General features: G+C 32.6%; 1 protein-coding gene across 1 annotated transcript; it reads right to left on the bottom strand.

Moving 5' to 3' along the window:
- Nucleotides 1-455: 455 nt before the first annotated feature.
- On the bottom strand, nucleotides 456-16,241 carry LOC148612526 (uncharacterized). The gene is made up of 11 exons (XM_088594061.1): nucleotides 16,095-16,241; nucleotides 15,352-15,404; nucleotides 14,497-14,559; nucleotides 12,741-12,825; nucleotides 12,166-12,348; nucleotides 4,927-5,079; nucleotides 2,169-2,195; nucleotides 1,792-1,821; nucleotides 1,272-1,430; nucleotides 1,007-1,028; nucleotides 456-506 (listed from the first exon to the last, which is right to left on the bottom strand). The coding sequence occupies exons 1-10, from the start codon at nucleotides 16,138-16,140 to the stop codon at nucleotides 1,009-1,011; spliced, it is 819 nt and encodes a 272-aa protein (XP_088450187.1). The 5' UTR covers nucleotides 16,141-16,241; the 3' UTR covers nucleotides 456-506; nucleotides 1,007-1,008.
- Nucleotides 16,242-21,578: the final 5,337 nt, after the last annotated feature.

Raw genomic sequence — 21,578 nt, 5'->3', positions numbered from 1 at the left:
AAGTCTCCTACTTACAAAAGAGACGTAATACCGAAGATACAAAAAAGGGAAACTCGTTAGACAAAACAACACCGGAAAGACGAAAATTACAACACACATATCACAATACGCACTTAAATCTATTACTATTTTGGTGAAAGGTGTGAATGTGTTCAATATATGTTAGAAAAACAGTTCCATTATATTGGCAATGTACTATCACATGCCTGTTTTTGTTGCAATTGACCTTAAGAGTGATTTAGAGAAAATTTAATAAATCAGATCTCAACAAAAATTTGGATTAAGGTTTACAAATCAAAAGCAACGTAATACCACCACAATATTGCTAATTGTTCTGATTGCGACTGACTTGTTGAAAGACATATAGGACTTTTTTTATTACTGGTTATTCGTAATTGAGTATAACTACTAGTAGTAAATATATTCACTTCTGAATATTTAAATAAAAAATTAAAAACAATATTTGTATCCTTTTAATATGCTCACAATGTATATAGTCACTTGATCTGAAAAGAAATAACACAATGAGCTCAGCCAATTTTATATCTTATAATATGAAATAAGTACGAAACTGTTGCCCTTTTCTTTTGTTCAGAATATTCATATGGTTATGTACATTCATTTATCTGTGCGGTTTCTGTTTTTACAAACTTATTTGTTAATTGTTTCAATCTCCCTTGTCTTTTGCTTGGCCTTTGCCTTTTGGTTGTTTATGTTAAAATTGGGATTTTCATTGATTTTGAATTTATCTATCTTGTTACGATGCCTTAGATGTTGTCCAAATATGGTTGAAGTATACGATAATCTATTTATTTACTGTTGTAGATTTTAATTAATACCTGGTGCATTTGTTGCATTTCACCATTTCCGTTATATATCGAAAATGAATAGTATCGACCTTAATGTGTTTACCGAAACGGATTTGTCCTTGACTTTAGGACATCGTCTTTTCAAGGTTCTTATTTTAGCAATATGAATGAAGTGTTATGCGATTTGAAATACTTACTTTCAATTACCATTAACAGAAGCTGAAACAGTAAAGTAAACTTTAATAACTTTTACAAATTCTATTTGAGTTTCCTATCAATTTCTGCACGAATATATATTGTTACAAATGTTGCCATGCTGATTAAAGATGAAACCCCTATACCGAATTAAAGTTAGATAACGCCAAATAAAAAATCATTAATAAAACATTGAATAGAAGTGGACCAATAAAACTACCATAATGATTCGGTGTGTGAAAATGTACAAACATATATTTTCCTTACCGAAATATTCATCACAAAGATTACAAGTCAATGGACATGTTTTGATGGCATAGTCTTTGCCAGCTGTATCCTGTGGATTGCAGAGTATGTTGTGTAAAAATGGATCTGAGCATTTAGTATCTTTGTCTTCACAAACTAGCTTGGTAGTTATTTGTTGGGCTGAAAACAAAACAGAAAAAAATGGGTTATATGCGTTACAGAAATACTCTAAAACAAATGTTTCTTTATATAGTATTTATATTTTTTAATCGTGTACTTTTGTTCATGAACAATCACTAACTTTGGTGAAAAAATGGAATGTGGTTGCATTGATATGTTGAGTTCCTCGTAAGAGTATTATGATTGCTCTTTCAACTTAAATTCATTTTCATTTACAGTCAAAAAATGTCTCATGTGACCTTCCAATGGAAAACAAAATCGTGGTCAGATCAGACAGGTGGTAATTATATTCAGGATATTTTAACATATAATGCACTACTTAGATATTTTTTTTATTTCCGAGATTCGCGATATGACTCACCGGTGGTAGTAGTTGGTGGTTGGGTACTGGCTGTTAATATAAACATGATTATCATTCAGGCGAAATACAAAATAAAATCAAAGCCACAAATGTATGTCAAATTATAGGTACATGTAACATGTTGGAATATATACATTTATCTTACTGTTAAATAATTGTACCTTACACAACGTATTTTAATTAATGGTGTTACATTTTGCATGATTTATTTGATGTGTGTTGTTTCTTTTGTTTGTTTGTTAATCTGTTTTTAGTGATATTTGTTTTTCACTATTATTTTTAATTTCTTTTCTTATTTTGTCGGGATTATTTTTGTTTGGTTTTGTCTTTATTTTCAGTTCTATATTTACATTTAAATCATCCTTAATTATACATACCTTTGGCAGTACTTGATAGTAAAGAAGCTACAAAAACGGATTATGAAACTATCAACTATTTCAGAACCTTTTGTTTGGGCTGTTTACGTTATTTATTACTTAATTCAAAAACAAGCAAACACATATTTTACAGTACCAATGTCGCCATGATTTTACTGGTTATATAGTATTTTTAGGCAAGCATTCGGACATGATATTAACTTAGCATCTAGCAGATAAGCCAAACGTTAACCAATGCAATTTGTCAAAGTTATTTGTAGTGGTTGTTGTCTTTGTTTTGTTTTGTTTGTTTTGCCTTTATCTTGTGTCTTTTGATACTGTTCCCGCGACATTCTTTTATGCTGCTTTATGAACGAAAATGAAATAATTCACATACTTTATGTTCGAAAGATGGACATCACACTTTTTATATGCATATATCCCTTTCGTATTAAAAAATAAGAAAAATGTGCCCAAATAAACAAATCGTCTATAATATTCTACATCTTATGGTGAAACATGTATCAAATTGAAGAAATTTCTCCAACATACAATAATACAAATCATATATATTTTTCAAATTTCGGTATACTGTACACTTGTTTCAGTAAGAAACCTATTATCAGCAGCATTACAACAAAATATTTAGGAAGTTCAAGATTCAAAAATAAAGTATAAACTCAAAACTAAAACTATCGATATAGGTAACCAATGCAGAACCAATATCTTCTATCAAAGTATGCCAAGGGAGCTAGAATATTTTTGATGACTTGACAGAAAAGGTACCTTAGAAAATACTTTTGACTAATTACGCCAATCCATTCGATCTACATGTACGTCAAGTCATAACGATGTTATTTTAAGATAAGAAATAAAAACACAACAAATCAAAAACAAAAGAGGAAAAAAGTCAAAATATGTCAAATGCTTGTGAATAGTTTACTTTCCTATCAAAAGTTTCCACGATGTCAACCAACATAACTTACATTTATTGTCTTTTAAGTTGTTCAATAAGTTTAAGAAATTAAACTGTCAAATTACAGATAAATCTACGACCTGCATTCATCATCATCATCATACGTAAATACAGGTGTGTGCAGTAGTTTTTGCCTGTTTCCTTAATTATTTAAGATTTTTATAAAGCAGGGGTTTCCGATGCATTGGGTATGACAATTTGAAATCTATACGACGAGATACAATAGCTGTAACTTATATTTAAGCCTGTTTGTGTACTCAAAGTATGTGCGTTTGCCATGTCTTAAATCTTTTTTCGGTTCTAAACCCAATATACATACAGGCTGTTTTTTAAGACTGTAGCGTAATATTGTAATAAAAGTCTCGTGAAACCATTTATCGGTAATGTGATAGACTAATGTCATTGACTTGTTTGATCCTTGTGTTTTTTTGCTTGTTTTTTTTTTTTTTCATCTCGCCTGCTATTATACACGTGAAAAAAAAACATGATATCTCTTTAATCAGGATTTCTCGCTTTAAATAAATACTTGGGATGCTCAATTTCAACGGTTTAGTGCAATATTGACAAGATTCAGGTAGTGGTTGACCTGAAGTAAAAAACAACGCTTAGACAGTGAAAATCGCAGAAGTAATCAAGGATATTTTGGCCAGATATATTTGTCTGAATGTTTAAAAAATTTAACAAAAATGGATATGGGGAAAAGCATACTTTAAAAAAAGGTGAATTCGTGCAGCGGAAGAAATTAAACATCATAAAATGTTAATAGGATGTCAGAATGACGTCACAACATGGTTAAGAATGTTAATACCAAAATTACCGAACTAATAAACAAAATGAATAGTCAAAAAGAAAGCCCACTACAAAAATGGCTATATGAAAGCAAATTCCGTAAAGTCGGAAACAACCACAATTGTTCTGAAGTTTGACCAGGTTTACTGCGCACTAAACATCCCGCATCCATTACGGTTAATTGTTTCCGGTATATTGTAATACAAACAGACAAAATAAAATAGCCACCCGGAAAGTTGGTAAAATCAGTAGTCAAAACAGTAAAAAAAAACATATATTGATAATTTTGTGAACATTCACTGTCTAATCTTTTGGCCGGAAACATAGTTTTTCTTGATGATATACAAGATATCAGAAAGAAAACTTGGTTAGGCAGGGTTTGAAACGTATTTATTATAACCTTGTTCGAAAATCCCATCTTCTAGGCCACTATGACTCATATAGAATTCGGAATAGCGAGTTGCTTTCAAGAATAATAATTTTACTGACACTTTTAGTAGAATCCAGTGTATAAAGCATCTCTCAAAAACAAAGCAACATTTTCAGAGAAAAAAAATACTGAATAAGTTTACTATAAAGTTTTTCTTTTGTGTGCTTATATCTCATCTTTGTAAAAGAAAATGTTACAAATGTTTAAACTTACATACTTTTTTTAATTAAGCTCATTATCACTGATATATTTCAACATAGTTACTGACAGATAGAACATTATCAATGAAACTGGTACTGTATGCAAATGAAATAATCTTCCTTTTATTTTACACCTTTCTATGATAGGTCCGGTAATGTCCCCTCACTGTAGGACCGGAAGAAAATGGACGAAATTTACAGGTAAATTACCGTGATTATACGAACTGATTACTACGGAAGCCCAAATGCACTACAGATTACTAAGTTTATAAGTTCAATTTCCAATATTCTATCGAATATCATATAATGGATATTTATGTAAAGTGCTCGATTCACCCAAATAACTACACTTAAAGGACTGGAAATATATTACAATATACTCACAAAAATATTTGTCACAAAGATTACATGCCTTTGGACATGTTTGAGCTGCATACTCTACAGAAACGGCGTCAGTGTTAGAACACAAAATACTCGTATAGATTTGGTCGGAACATCTGTTGGATTGGTCTTTGCATTCCAGTGTTTGCGTTGTAGCTAAGATGTATATAAGAACAAGCATTAATTTTCACTTGGCTTAAGCATTGTCAACATTGATATGTTTATCCTGATCATAATTTGGTGAAAATTCCTTGTGGATTCACAATAATCAAGAAGAAAAAAAAAGCATACAAAATTGATGACATGGTACACAAAGTACTCTTGCTTCTTTAGACAAACCTCCATACATTAATAGAGCGACTGATTTATTTTTTTTTTTTTTTCGATAAATTTTGTTTTATAATGTACTCCTTCAATCGTTTACTTTTGTTTAAATCATAATCTCGCAAAATTATAAAATCTTTACCGGGAGGAACTTATAAAAATAGATGTGGTATGATGGCAAGTGAATACGCCACGCAACGTTAGTTTGCTATTAACTGTAGATTGCAAGTCAGTTTCATTTCTATCTTCTTTAGTTGTTGGTCAGTGGTAATGAAATTGCTTGTCAAACTGACTTTGTACAATATTACTACTTAATTCTTTAAATTCTTTAAACAAGACAAAATTCTGGTTGACTTTTAATGCTTTTCAACATAAAACTATCTTGGTCTTGAAATAATGTTTTAAGTAGCAGTCTTTATAATAATCAGACAAGGTGATTCATACATGTCGTAAAACCATCGGATTCAGTTTTATTTCTTCTTTAGAAACAATTATTGGTCACATAACAAGTTTTAGTTTTTCATTTGGTTGTTGCACTTTTGAGATAAAAATTAAATAGATTGTGCATGATATTGGCACTTTGCAAAAGTTATCTTGATTTTGTTTGATTTAGTGGGAGATATATGTACGATTTTCTCAAAAGTAAGGATCTGAATATAGAACTATTTATCGCTTTGTGAAAATATAGCATATGTAGACTGAAAAAGTATCGTTTGTTCGGTGGGTTTTTCTACACCGTGAATCACTTTACCATTGGCAGTGTATGAATTTCATTTGGACTGGTATTTAAAAAAATGATCTATTACAGTCATTTACAATACAAATGTATTACCGAACTGATTAATTCTAGGCAATAGTCTAAAGGAATAGTCAGATGGAACAGTCAAATGGAACAGTCAGATGGAACAGTCAAATGGGCCAGTTAAATGGAAAGGTTATTTGTTAGTTGGGGTTTAACGTCCGAGCAGCAATATTTCAGCTATATTCAGACAATGAACATGAAATGGATGATAAAATGAACATGAAATGAAAAAAAAGGATGGGTCACAAGGATAATAGGGTCGACAAATTTTGATTGCCACTGGAAAAAGGGGGGATGGGTAAGGTCGGGCAATTTAGCCTCCTGTGGCGGAGCGCAAAGGTTCCTACTCCTATCGAATACCACAGCAGGGTTCTTTAACGTGCGAGGAACGTGGCACCTTTCCCAACACGGTGCACCACTATGGTTTGCGGTCAGGTTTTCCGTATTATAGCCTGACAACCCCAGCATGTAACACGCCAGGGGTACCCCATTCCACCACCTGGGGCACACATCCCAGTTGCTCTGTGGGCAGAGCGCCTAGCCCCCGACTAGGTTTCTGAGCACTATTTAGTCGCCTTATACGACAAGCTTAGCGCTGCTGCAGGCCTATTCTTTTAACACCCGGACCTGCACGGGGCTAAATGGAAAGGCAGTATTACCAAACTTCAATATCAGGGAATAAAATAGCTGAGAGAATTGGCATGTACCAACTAAAAAGAGTGTACTTTTCAATGTAATAATATTATGAAAGTAAGAGCTGCGTTCGTGTTTTAACCAGTTTCATGTATGTGTAACAATTTTGAAGGTAATAGTACCTTGTGACATCAGTTACATGTACTTATCATAAAATCTTACATTTAAATGTGCTGAGATTCATGTATTAGGTCATCATTAGGATGATCTAGTAACCTACTGACCGACCTTTAAATTTGTTTTGTAACTGGAATTTGAATATCACGCTTCGATTAGTTTTCGGAAAATCGTGACATGAATCTGACCGAGTCAACCTTTCGATTTTCGTTCATTTGTGTCTTGATAATATTAAGCTCTCCTTGAAACATGTGTAATATACCCTCCATATCGAGGTAAACAAACCATATATTAGATAAAGTTCGCTGATACTCTTCAATTTAAAAAAGGAATTTCTTTTAAACTCAAAAATGAAAACACATTTGTTACTATCAAAGTTACAGGCTTATTACACTGAGCATCTTTTACATTCTAAATTAGTTTAGAAATATTTTTAATTCATAAACAGTATTTAATGTACGATTTAAAGTCAAAATTTTATCTCTAAACCATTTGAAAGAAGCTTTTGACAAAGATGTAGCAAAATGAGGGTAAATCCATTAGTTCATGCCTACAAAGGTGCAAAAATGGCAAAAATTTAAAAAGCCCTCCTTAAATGATTGATCATAATTCATGAGACAATTTCATTGGAATGTATTTTCTAAACAAGTATTGTCGTTGAGATTCGATAAATAAAGTGTTGTTGAAATCATATAAATAAAGTGCTGTCGTTAAGATTCTAAACAAATGTTGTCGTTGAGATTCTATAATTTAAGTGGTGTCGCTGAGATTAGATAACTATACAAATTATACACCATGTGTAATAATGGTAGGGTTGAACCACACTTTACGCGTAGCACCTCTGGGAAAAATTAGGAAGCACTATAGAGTTACTATCAGGCGCACTGTTTTGTGCACGGTCTTATTTTATACACCTTAAATTTGAAAATTAGAGGGTATACTGATGAAATCTGCTGTGCATTTATAGATGGACAGATGTAATATACATATATATATATATATATATATATATATATATGTGTGTGTGTGTGTGTGTGTGTGTGTGTGTGTGTGTGTGTGTGTGTGTGTGTGGTGGTAAACAGGTGAAATCTAAATACAGGAAGGTATACGGAATTCTTCCGTCCCTGCCATAATAGTTTCTCTACTCAGCATCGGCCGGCTGATCATTTGGAGTACCCAATTTCGCAAGGAACTAAAGTTGTTTTCAGTTTGATCTCATGACTACAGATTGTATGATAATATTCACTAATACACTTGAACATTACTTGAACCGCTAAACATCGAGAATTAAAAAAATATATACGGCTTTATTCCAACAAAATGAGACGAAATTTATCATTGTTGTCCTTACTAAATAGTACCACCAAGCACATTAATAAAACCTGTCAAAACAAAACTCTAACATACCGGTAACCCGTCTTTTAACCGAAGAAATTTTACAGTCCAAGAGGGGTACTGTTTACGAATATGCATGATAAAATAAAACCTGTCTAATCCGAACCCATTTTGAACTTAAGGATTGGTACGGCTTAGAAAGGTGTTTCTTTTACCAAGGTTCACAAACATCTAAACTGATTTAAAGGGATTTTAAAAAGTTCAGGTTTAGACAGGCTTTCGGATTTTTCAGTGTTAAACAGGTCATTTACAAATAACAACGTCATTGTGTATTAAGAACGAAGGTATTTGTATTGAATATGTATATTTATGGGTTACAGTTTTCGTGGTTTATTAAAATTTCATAACTTTGAGTGTTATTTAATTCGCGGATTTCATTAGGGCTGTAAAATTTTCTATGGAAATTTAACTTCTCTTTTTCTTTTGCTTTTAGAATAAAAGTTTTTTTAATGTTAAGTTCACTATATCTTTTCCTAAATTATGCAAACCAAGATGTTTGTTAATCGATTACGAACCAGAAAAAACATTAAAGAATACAACTTCGGTCTCAAATTTCTATTCCCAGTCCAATTTTAAACCTAGCTCTGCAAAATATAAAATCTCAAAGAAAAGAAATTCTACGGTAGGATAATTTTAAGACGAGTTTCCTCAGCTTCACTGTTCAAACAACCTACGCTCTATGTACTTTTAGTAGCACACGGAATAATTCTAGACCAAATACATAATACCTAGTACTTTAAGTTCAATACACGGATAAAATATAGGTTAATCAGTAGTGCCTGTATTAAAAGAGCAAGATTTTTTTAAACAGGCAATGGTTATAATCCATGAACAAATTATATCATGGACATCTGACAAAACGAAAAATGCGTAGTGATTTATAGTGAATCAGGAAGCGGTTACATGTCTGCAAAAGTGATGAACTAAGTCCAGTATTCTTTCAACATCCGTTAGGCATGCGTCTATACAATATTCCTACAAAATCCGGTAGGCATGAGGTTATATAATATTCCTTCAACATTCGTTATAGGCATGCGTTTACGTATTAGTATCAAATGATGAGTGTCTCATTTAACTTCCCTACCATTAAAAAAATATCAAGAGTAAACAAAATGGTTGATCTATCTCCTTACTAGTAACCTATTTCTTCTAGAACTGTTATGATTTTGCCTGTCTAAAAAATGAGTCAGGTGTAACCTGTAAGAGGATAGATACGTCACAATTTCATGTACTTTCTAATTAAAAAAAAACTGCTCACTGTTAACATATTTTTGCAGTATTAGTAAGTTTTTTTTGTTCTTTTTGTTTTTTTGTTTTTGTTTTTCTTTGGTTTTGTTTTGTTTCTTTGCTTTTTTTAGTTTTTTTTTTGTTGTTTTTTTTAGTTTTGTTTTGTTTTGTTTCGTTTGTTTTGTTTGTTATTTATTTTTTCAATCAACATTCTATCTTGTGTATGTGTAGGGCATTTTGTTTTACATGTAAACCCAAATCCTAACCATCGCCTCTTCAATGTTAAAGGATTTTCTTTTAATTTCTACTTCTTTTCTATACTATGTTAAATCTAGTGTTGTAAGAATGTATGAGGAAAAGACACATCAAACTTTAACATACCCTAACTAACTATACGTACGTGTAAATGAAGTATATATATAACACCCTAAACCCATCCTCAAAAGTGAACACAGGACCTGTTCCAATTTAGGGAAGCTTAAGTGTCAGAATCTGTAAGAATTTGGCAGTGGGTGAAACACGGTATGAAACACCATTTTGATAGTTTATTTTGACTAATTTTAGAATCAGAATCAAGGAAAACAGACAAAGTTTTCATATCAACCTTGACCATTGACTTACAATTTCATTGAAATGCATTGAAAATGAACATTACAAGGGCAGACAACTCTGTCAAAAACCTCATTTTTTAAGATCCTATTAAAAATTTCTGAGCAAATCAAATGATGCAGGAATCAAATAATGGCCTTTTCAAAAAAGAAAGCATCCATGAGTGATATTTTATTGTCAGATCGATGGTTTTGACATGCATGTATATGACTTTTCCCATGTTGCCTGCTTCTTACAAATACTTAAATACCCTGGAAATAAGCTTTCTATAAATGATTTATTTTGTAAAGTATATACGGTTAACTAATTACTTTTGATGAGCGTTTGAACACCCACAGTAAAGAGTTTCACAGTAACCTCGTGACCACCGTGTTTAAATAATATTATTGGTGCCTCTATGGACTTTTTCTACAGATTCGTAAACGCCCACCATTTCTCAAGTCGAATGTAAAAATTTCTTGTGTTTTGATAGTTATAAATTGTCAGTGCACTCAGTTGGCCAAAATCATTCGTGAACGGTGAGAGCAAAATTATATAATTATAGAATGTCTATATGATAACTACATGTATGCTCTAGTAATGGAAGTTGTGGAAATTCGATTTGAATTACCCAACATAAATTTTTCAAACATCGGAACGATAACGCTCTAGTTGCAGCGGTAATAAAGAATATTAAACTGCGTATGATTTATTAGCACGAATTAATGCGAGTCTCATCGGATGATTCTTAACTATTAGACCAAATCACTACAAAATGCACGCAGACACGCTTAAAATTTGGATTTTTTTTTTGTTTTTGTGATCGAGTACGTTAAGTTGACTGTTAGAATACGACCTAAGAGTATCGATTTCGTCAGATGAGATATATTACTAAGTGCAAAAAATACGGAGAGTGTGTCACAGTTTATAATTATAGTTCAGATTTCACATTTTATCTTTCGAACAAAATAGAAAAATGGTATCAACGAACTGGAAATGAGTTTTTTTTTCAAATTTTGATTCAAGAAGATTAAGCGTCAGTGGAGAAAAGGGGGACGGTCTTATAAAGCATCTGTCTTTTTTAATAAAGGATTTACGAGTGCCACTGTTATATGCCTTTTGCATTCGAAATTACTTACATATGTGGGAACAATTTACACGGATTTTACGAAAGCGACCTTTTAGTTGGTTGGGATCGCCTAAATTTAAACCATTCATGAACAAATTTGACCTATGGTACATTTATCACTATATCAACAACTATTCTAAAAAAAACATTTAGGGGGCTGATGTATCCATGGATTAAAAACAAACAACAGACCAAGGCAACTATTTTAGGTAATTTATATGTAACTAAGCATTAATCACCATTCAATGGAAAAAAGTGTTGTATAAAGAACTGACCTAAGTCTTATTGCACGTGCACGGTAAACACCCGATTAGTAGAATTTATCAGAGAAGCTCCAGCGAGACGCAACTGTAACTGATGACAACCCCCCCCCCCCCACCAGACTTATTTATCGAATTTTCCAGTGGAAGTAAAAAAATGCAATTTTCCTATGTACCATGCTATACACCATTATACTTTCTGTTTAAAACTGATTTATGCGTTCGTCCTTAATTAAGGACAAAGGTTAAATAAATTAGATAAATTAAAATAATTATGAGTATATCTTTGTGCTTAAACAAAATATACAGTGGTCAAAAAAAGACTACTTTTCATTAGTTCATATTCAAAAAATGGCATTTTTTTTAATTAACAGAGCGTACTTGACGCCCATCATTGGAAGATCGGGAAAACTGGATCGAAAGTCTTGAATTTCTAGCTCCAAATTAAGTATTGTAAAATGGATCTTAACTCTAAAGTATGATGTAAGAATTATAAATAGTGAAATGTGAGCTACTCAGAAATGTGAACTAAAAGGGATGATCAGGAATTTTGTAAAAGGGTCCAGGATATCAATTGCTCATTTTTGCCCAGATTTTCCACAAAATTAACCAACACCATCACGTTGTAAAGGTACTCATTACACGAAGATGAAGTCAATAATCTCATCACAGGGAAGTAATATGGTGTTTCATAATCTTCATCTAACCTTGTGTTACAACGGATAGCGTTGTAACTGCAGCAGCTACCGTGCTAGACATTGGTGGTGCTGTTGTTACAACAGGGGCTGCCGTGCTAGGTATTGGTGCCTTCGTTGTAACTGTAGGAGCTATTGAAGTCACCACTGGTGCTTGTGTTTGTGGAGCAGGACTTGTTGCAATTGGGTGTCCATCTATTTCAGACAGGTAATGAAATCTGAGCATGATTGATCAAGAGGAACTAAACATATACAATTTTAAATGCTGCTTTGATGATGACCAGGCAGAGAGCTGCTCCATTCAAGCTTGGAGTGACAGTGAATTTTTAACGACACGGATATAATGTTTAAAAACTTTTTTTTATTTTTGAAAAAAAACTTACTGGGAATAATATCAATCACTGAACATAAATCGCACTGGATTAATAATTTTCCAATGTTTATAAATTTGCGTATTTTGTTTTATTTTCGCATATGAATTTCATTCTTTTCACTGTAAGTGCTGCTTTGATAGTAACATTGGAAAATGGTAAAAAGTGGAACACAACAACCAAGTTATAACTACAGAATGCCTGTCCGAAACTTACACGCACGCTCCATACATGCCTCGTCGTCACAGTGGCAATGCCCATGATTCGGGAAAGGATTTCCGCATCTTGGATGGTTCCCATGCTGATGATATAGTAATACATTTCATTATTACTATTATTATTATTTGTTATTTTGAAAAAAAATACCATAAGAACAAGAGATCTGAATATATCAATATTGATGTATATATTGAGCCTTATGCGTCGTCAACACTGAAAATTGGCAATTTAGAATAATAATCAAACCAACCTAACAATCATAAGGAACAGTTAATGCATGTATGATTGTCATAATTGCATATCTTTGCATATTTTAACGGGGTTGTTTTCTGTTGGCGACCAATGTCGATAGATATTTGTTCGACCAATTAGCTGCGAAGGATTGCATGTCCTTGTTTATCGGTTATTTATTGCGCAAACACAAACATTGACATATATTTACTAATAACGTTACTATACCGCAACAAGTTAAATATAAAATATTATTCAATGTCTATAAATATTCTACAGATAATAACCATTTTAATGATATAGACCTAAGGTAAGGGACACAACTCTTACAAATCATTAGAACGTTTGTATTCACCATTCTACATCAATCTCATGCAAGCATCAAAGTAACTTGGACTGATTTTATTCTGTTTCAAAGGAAACCTTGAAAGGCTTAGTTGAAATTGAATACGATACAAACATATCACTGATTTCGAAATTAAGTCCCTTATCCTAGGTCTACCTCCTTAAGAGATGATTCATTTGGTCTTCTGAATACAAATAACAGTTGTGTAACTGTAGTTACATTTGTTGATTTATCCAACTAATAAAATTAATGATCATATTAAACGAAACAACTACATGTACCTGACTTTTAGATGAAACAATACTTTAACCTGCGTTCACGATTATCATTTAATTTGTCCATGTTTCCATGTTGAACTTAGCACTGATACAATCTGTTCTTTCGTGACTTTGTCATAAAATATTGACATGTGTGTGCCATTTTATATCATTAATTAGTACGTATGTAGGCTTGTTTTAAGTTTATGAAGATATTCTGGAAATAGTAACGTCGGTAAAAATAGGAAAATAAGAAAATTAGTTTCCAATTTGAACTTCTAAAAGGGAAAACAGAAGACAAAAACAACATCTGATTTACTTAAAAGTATCAATCATATATATTGCAAATTTTGTTACGCTGTACACGTATTCCAAGAAGTAACCTCTCATCTGCAGCATTATAATCTAACAGATATGAACATCTCAATCTTTGAGTAATTGAAACAGGAAGTAATAAAAACAAATACTAACGGAAATGGAATCCGAATCCATCATTATAATGAGCATATTTTACGAGTAGCGCTTCCGTTTTCTTTTTGGTATTTGTATCCAAAGTAACATGCAAAATTCCTTTTCATTCATCGTTTTGTTTTGTTTTTACTACTTCACATAGTAACATGTATATATTTATTGTTTTGTTTTGTTTTCATTTGTCGTTGCAATAGTGATAAGGATATTTCTGTACTTGTTGATGATTATAATGTTGTTGTTGTTGATGATGATAATGTTGTTCTTGTTAATTGTAATGTTGTTGTTGATGTTGTTGATGATGATGATGTAGTTGTTGTTGTTGTTGTTGATTATGGTGGTGGTGATGGTAATGGTGATAATTATGATGATGATGATGATGGTAATGATGATGATCATCATCATCATGGTGGTGATGACGATCACAGGATAAAAAAAACTATATACCTACCACATGGTTATGATCACAATGTCCTCCTACGACGTGCCCGTGACTAAATTCTAATTTGCATACCTGAAAATGAATGACTGACATTCATTAGCATTACCACAGTTTGTAATACAATATTAAAAAAATAACAAAGAACATGAACAAAAACCAATAAAAGCAACAAATAATACATGACATATGAACACTTTTTTTTTATTATCTTAACTGTGTGCAAAAGTTCGGTAAAATGGGCAAATGTGAGCATGGAAACTCCTTTTTTAAGTTACGAGATCTGACTCCCATCGATCTCACTCTCGTTCTGAGTTTTGTGTCTGAAATACATGTGGTACATGTGAGTAGACCATCAGTGCTGTGGTATAAAGTAAACATATTTTGCTTCAGTAAATCAATTAACCATTCTATAATAGGGAACTAACAATATTTAACTTTATGATCAAAACAACTCTGGTAGGCAAAAAAAATGATTAAGAAAATTTAAGAAAATTGTATATTTTAAGGTTGTAACTCGACAAAGTAAACATTTGTTCAATTTTCCTTAGAAGGGGTAGTATATTTATAACCCCGAGGTGCAAACTATTACCCAGGCATCAACACTCAGGCACCTAATGTTACCTGACGCAAGACCGAATGATATAGTTGGTATCGAAGGGTAACTAATTTATTGTTTATCGAATAAACAGTCAACAACTGAACCATGATCATGATTGTCTTCATAAGCATATAGGAACTGTTATTAGGTTTTAGGGGGACATAAATCAATTTGAAATAAAAAGGGAGGATTGAAATTTTCAAGAAATAAAACTAGCTAAGAGACCTGGCATATGAAACAAGTTTGAAATAAAGATATTAACTTACTGACGACGGTGGATTGCACGTACTACCAAAACAGGATAGTGACAAGACTGTTTCTACAAAAATAAAACAAAACATTTTAAAATCTACGACTTTGAAATGGTTTGTTTTTCCGCAAGTTTTCTGCAGATTGCTTTATTCGTGGGTAAAACAAAACTGAAAACCAATGGTATTATTCGAGTAACTGACAAATCTGCTCATTTAGGCGTTGAGTTCATCCTGAATTTTAATACAAAACTTAAGTGCTGGAATCTGTAATAATCGGACAGAGTAAAAACAAAATCATGCTCAGAAACAAACACACGAATTAGACAATTTTGGAACAAAGTTTATGGTTTATTGATGACGAATGGACAGTTCTTTCGTCTAAAGTGTTAGGGGGTTGTAAATTACATGTACGATATAAGGACAAGAGAAGTGAGTCATCTCCCTTTGATATTGAAATTGCAATCCATTTCATATAATTTATACCTCGAACTACTGACGTTTGAAGAAAAAGGAATCACATTTCTGCATTTCAGATAATATCTTAGATTTCATGAAAAGACTTGCAAATAATAGCACTTAATACCAGATTGTTTGACAATCGATAAGATCAAGTATTGTGGTTGTTACTTGTCACACTGTAAATAATTCGCAAAAGCCAGTGTAATCAAAACGCGAAATAAAAAGCTGCAAGTCTTTCTTACATATACATTATTATTTAATTTACGCAATTAAAAACCTGTATCTGTTGGTTTACTTACTTAAGGTTAAAACAAGCAAAAGGAAAACCCTGACCATCGTATACATTCTATCATCCACAGATAAGAAAAGGCTACAAGAGATTCTTGTGACGTTAAGTTGTCGTGACTACTTTACCGTGTCACTTTCCCAGGGTCAATAAAAGGAGTGTATAATTTGATACATCTTACAATTTGTTTACGATTACATTGAGGTGTATTTCATTACACACATCGGTCTGTCCGTTATTTGTAATTTGCACATACAGACTCCAATTTGGGAGGCAAATTTGTATCACAAACGCCCGTCTGTTTATTAATTATAAGTTGCACAGATATACTCCAAATAATTATGCCTTGTCAATTTGTAGGCTATTATGGTTTTGTTTGGTGTACTCACTGAAGTATAGATGTATGGCCCCTGACTGAAGGTTAAACAATGATTTTATGGAATAGTACGCTGAATGACAATTCCTTCACTATAGTTTGTAATTTCTTTTCTGTAATAATTGTAGTTTATAAAGTCCTCATGTTAGCAAACTACAAAAAAAAAAAAAAAAAAAAAAACTTTTAATTTTCATTTAGTACATGTAACTATATACACAACAATATAACCCCCCTTTCAGTATAAAAATGAGAGGTGCCTAATTATTATAGTGGTAGTCCTTATGTAATAAAATGGAAAAAAAACATAGTACAAAAACCGAACCTTTCAATGTTCATTTAGTAACTATATACACAACAGAATGGAAAGAATGACAACTCTGGTAAGAAAACAATGTCAGAGAGTTCTTAAATACTGGAAGTCAAGAGACAGTGTCGAAGTTATTATACACAACAAACAACAACTACCGATAGAAATTAATTAGCTAAAACACACTCTGACACAAATTAGCATTAAAACATGTCAACATGGCAAATATGGTAGAGATATCTGGTGCTGCTGAGAAGCTTTCTAGCTGTTAAGGACCTGGCTAAAACTGGACGTTAAGAGTTATGACCACAACAGAAAATCTCGACAAATTCCAAATGTTTAGACAACTTCGAATTTGAAATTTTATAAAATTTTGATGGTGTTTCAGGTAAGATTGTTGAATGTTTATTGGTCACATTTATTTCGTTGTATTTGGGGTTTGAATTCGTGGATTGGAATAAAGCCTCTATCTTGAAAACGGAACTGAATTTTTGTTGTTGTGAATTTATAAATTTGTAGTTCGACATTCCACGAAAGCCATATGTATTAGTAACTCACGAATTATAGTCCTTCAACGGTAAAAAAAGATATTGCACATGCTACCCATACAAGTTAAGCAAATAAAAACACGGATATGTCATTCAAGACATGTTATTTTTATTATAATACATTATCCGAAAATGTGAATATAATTCATCACTCAGGGTTTTTTGTTTAAACCAGTATGGACTGACACAATCGTACATTATACAACATTCAAAATCAGTACGGTATGACACAACACCATCAGAAACACAATTTTACAAAATCAGTGTGGTGTGACACACCAGCGGAAACAGAATTTTTTGAAAATCAGGGTCTGACCAAGGAGTTAAATATAGAAAAAAATTGATAAGAAATTAAGGTCTCGAATCGAGATATTGATTAAAACAAAATATTGAAATAGTCTGGAGGCAACTTAAGGTGGGATATTTTAATTTGTTTTCAAACCATATGGGTCAGAATACTTACATTTATTGTAACGAAATGTTGAAGCGATGAAAATCGTCCGCCATGCATTAACAGGGCATGCTCAGCATGAACGAAATGCATCATAGGTATTCTCGCTGTTAATCTTCCCACGCAACATATTTATTAACGTATTACGTAAAAGTGCGCGAGATTCCAATCCTTCTATATTTAACTCCTTGGTCCAACACAACACCATCGGAAACACAATTTTTCAAAATCAATACGGCCTGATGTAACACTAACAGAAATATGACATTCAAAATCAAAGTTTGGTCTGACACACAATGGAAACACACTTTTTCAAAGTCAGTGTGGTCTGACACAACACCAGCGTAAACACAATTTTTCAAAATCAGTATGGTCTGACGCACCTGCGGAAATACAATATTTCGATATCGGAGTGGTCTGACACACCAGTGGAAACACAATTTTTCAAAATCAGTGCCACACTTTATACACATTCTGCCTGATTCTTAGACGGAGAAATTCTTAAACTATAAATATTACTTCATAGCACTTTTTATCTGCTAAAGATAAAATCATCACCTGTATATACCGTCCTTTAAATGTGCATTTAATTAATATTTTTACTATTTACTGACGGGGCGGCTGATGATCGGAAGCAAATACAAAATCCGTGAAATATTCTTGTGATATGTGAATACATACTGTTTTACTAAACTATAATTGAAATACAATCATAAGTTATAATGTTATACGATTGCACTATATAACAAATATAGCTGTTCAAGAATTGTAATAAGATATGATATACAATCATGAATTTACTCATAGATTACTTCCTGTCTAATTGATATATTTCGGGTTGCTAACAAAAGGACAAATATACAAGGGGATCTACCTTAACTGACCATGAAGCAAGTGGGAGCATCTCCTCGCCAAAATCCTGGCTACAGACAAAGCCATGTCTTGTTTATCAAGAATAAAATATCTGATTTAACTTAATCTTGACTATGCCCTCCTTTGATATTTATATAACATTTTCCATTTATTGTTTATTTAGGAACATTGAAAATCCCAGTCCCCCCCCTTCAGTATAAAAATGAGCGGTGCCTAATTGTTATAGTGGTAGTCCTTATGTAACAAACTGCAAAAAAAAAAAAAACAAAAAAAAAAACAAAAAAAAACAAAAAAAAACCAACATTGCAATTTTTATTTAGTAACTATATACACATCAGAGTGGAAAGAATGATAACTCTGGTAAGAAAACAATGTCAAAGAGTTCTTATAGGTCTCAGTATCGTATTAATTTTCCCATAGACTTCTATAGTGAAGTGCATATTTTTAGGATTTTTTTAAAAAATATGTAAATTGATTCAATAAAACTTTCACTTTTGTACCATTTCTAAGGACATGTGAAAAAATAATTTCCCGCAAAGAAAATAGGGTGAGTCCACGAAGATCGGACAGAAAAGTAGTCTCGAACTATAAATAGCCATTTTCCCTACGTTCACTTTCGTTTTGCACTCACCAAACCAACCTTTTCAGTGGAACATTTTTATGATATTATGTTAGATTTTCTTTTAAAAAAGTTCCTCATCTTACAGTGTGATGTTTGCTCTATTTTATAAGTCATTGTTCATATCTTTTGACAAAATATTAGTTTGTAGAGAGGCAAAAAGAAAATGCACTATATTTTTATAGCATCCATGTTTTGACGTACACCTGCTCAGGGATATGCAATACGATACTGGTACCTATATACTGGAAGTCAAGGGACAGTGTCGAAGTTATTATACACAACAAACAACAACTACCGATAGAAATTAATTAGCTAAAACACACTATGACACAAGTTAGCATTAAAACATGTCAACAAAGCTGGCAAATATAGTAGAGATATCTGGTGCTGCTGAGAAGCTTTCTAGCTGTTAAGGACCTGGCTAAAACTGGACTTTAAGAGTTATGATCAAAACAGAACACCTCGACAAATTCCAATTTTTTAGACAACTTTGAATTTGAAATTTTATAAAAATGTTGATGGTATTTCAGGTAAGATTGTTAAATGTTTATTGGTCACATTTATTTCGTTGTATTTGGGGTTTGCATTCGTGGATTGGAATAAAGCCTCTATCTTCAAAACGGAACTGAATGTTTGTTGTTGTGAATTTATAAATTTGTAGCTCGACATTCCACGAAAACCATCTGTATTAGTAAATTTTTAGACAATTTTGAATTTGAAATTTTGCCAAATTTAGATGGTGTTTCAGGTAAGATTGTTGAATGTTTATTGGCCACACTTATGAATCTGAAGTTTTGTCAAATTTTGACTGTTTTAAGTTTAAAAAAAAACAAACAGTTGAAAAAAAAGTCTGTAGCTTACATTCAGCATAAAGTGCCATAGTTATATCAAAATAATACTGTGAAGGAACTAATTTTCGTGGATAACAATTTTCATGGTTGCCAATATTTATTTTTCTTAAGTTCGTGGTGTTTGGGGTTTGAATTCGTGGATTGGAATAAAGCCTCTATCTTGAAAACGGGCATTTTTGTTCGCACATTGATATTGCACATGCTACCTATATAGGTTAAGGAAGTGTAAACATGGATATGTCACATGCTACCTATATAGGTTAAGGAAGTGTAAACATGGATATGTCACATGCTACCTATATAGGTTAAGGAAGTGTAAACATGGATATGTCACACGATACATGTTATTTTGATTATTTACTATGTGAAAATGTGAACATTTATCACTCAGGGATGATTTGATGGTTAACACGAGTTGCCTTTCTTTTGTCTGATCTAATATCTACTGCGCAAACGTAAATCCAACAATTTTTCCGAACGAGTATAGTATTTTCAGTATTTTCTGGGTTTTCTTGTGTCCTTTCTTAGAATTGGATATTGCGATCTCAATGATATATAGAAAGTGTATGTTTCGATGTTTAGATCACGCTGCGGTAAAAAGGAAAGAAACACCTAGGTGCAGAAATCGCTAGTTAAGTCAAATAATGTAATTTACACAATCGTAAAAACAACATTCAAAATCAGTGTGATCTGTCACAACACCATCAGAAACACAATTTTTCGAAATCAGTGTGGTCTGATACATCAGCGGAAACACAATTTTTCGAAATCAGTGTGGTCTGACACACGAGTGGAAACACAATTTTTCAAAATCAGTGTGGTCTGACACAATACCAGCGGAAACACAACTTTGAAAAATCGGTATGGTCTGACGCAACACCAGCGGAAAAAAATATTTCTTTCAAAATCAGTGTTGTCTAACACACCATGCAGCGGAAACGCAATTTTTCCATATCAGTGTTGTCTAACACACCATGCAGCGGAAACGCAATTTTTCCATATCAGTGTGGTCTGACATACAAGCGGAAATACACTTTTTCAAAATCGGCGCGGTCTGAGACAACATCAGCGGAAACATATTTTTTTTTCAAAATCAGTGTGGTCTGACATACCAGCGGAAGCACAATTTTTCAAAATCGGTGTGGTTTGACACAGCACCAACACAATATTTTAAAATCAGTGTGGTCTAACACACCAGCGGAAACACCAACAGACCAAAGACAAAATGGTCTGACACGCCATCGGCGGAAACACAGCGTTGTCAGAAAACTACCAGTGTGGATTGTTGCAGAAAACTAATGGTGTGAAATATTGTCAGAACACTACTGGTGTAAAATGATGTCAGACACTGTCAGGCGTGAAATGTTGTGAGAATACTACTGGTGTGAAATGTTGTTAGAACACTTCTGGAATGTTGGCAAAACACTAAGGGTGTAGAATGTTGTCAGAACACTACTAGTGTGGAATGT

This window comes from Perna viridis, chromosome 7, assembly GCF_037379345.1.
Source record: "Perna viridis isolate PV_CMFRI_1.1 ecotype Kerala chromosome 7, ASM3737934v1, whole genome shotgun sequence".
Taxonomy (NCBI): domain Eukaryota; kingdom Metazoa; phylum Mollusca; class Bivalvia; order Mytilida; family Mytilidae; genus Perna; species Perna viridis.
Note: the sequence above shows the minus strand (reverse complement) of the source record. Positions and strands in the feature narration are given on the sequence as shown.

Coding starts and splice junctions, on each gene's coding strand:
- LOC148612526 (XM_088594061.1), bottom strand. CDS start 16,140: ATGTATACGATGGTCAGGGTTTTCCTTTTGCTTGTTTTAACCTTAA. Junction 12,349..12,740: donor GGCATGTATGGAGCGTGCGT/GTAAGTTTCGGA, acceptor TGTCTGAAATAG/ATGGACACCCAATTGCAACA. Junction 1,822..2,168: donor ACTATCAAGTACTGCCAAAG/GTATGTATAATT, acceptor TTATATTAACAG/CCAGTACCCAACCACCAACT.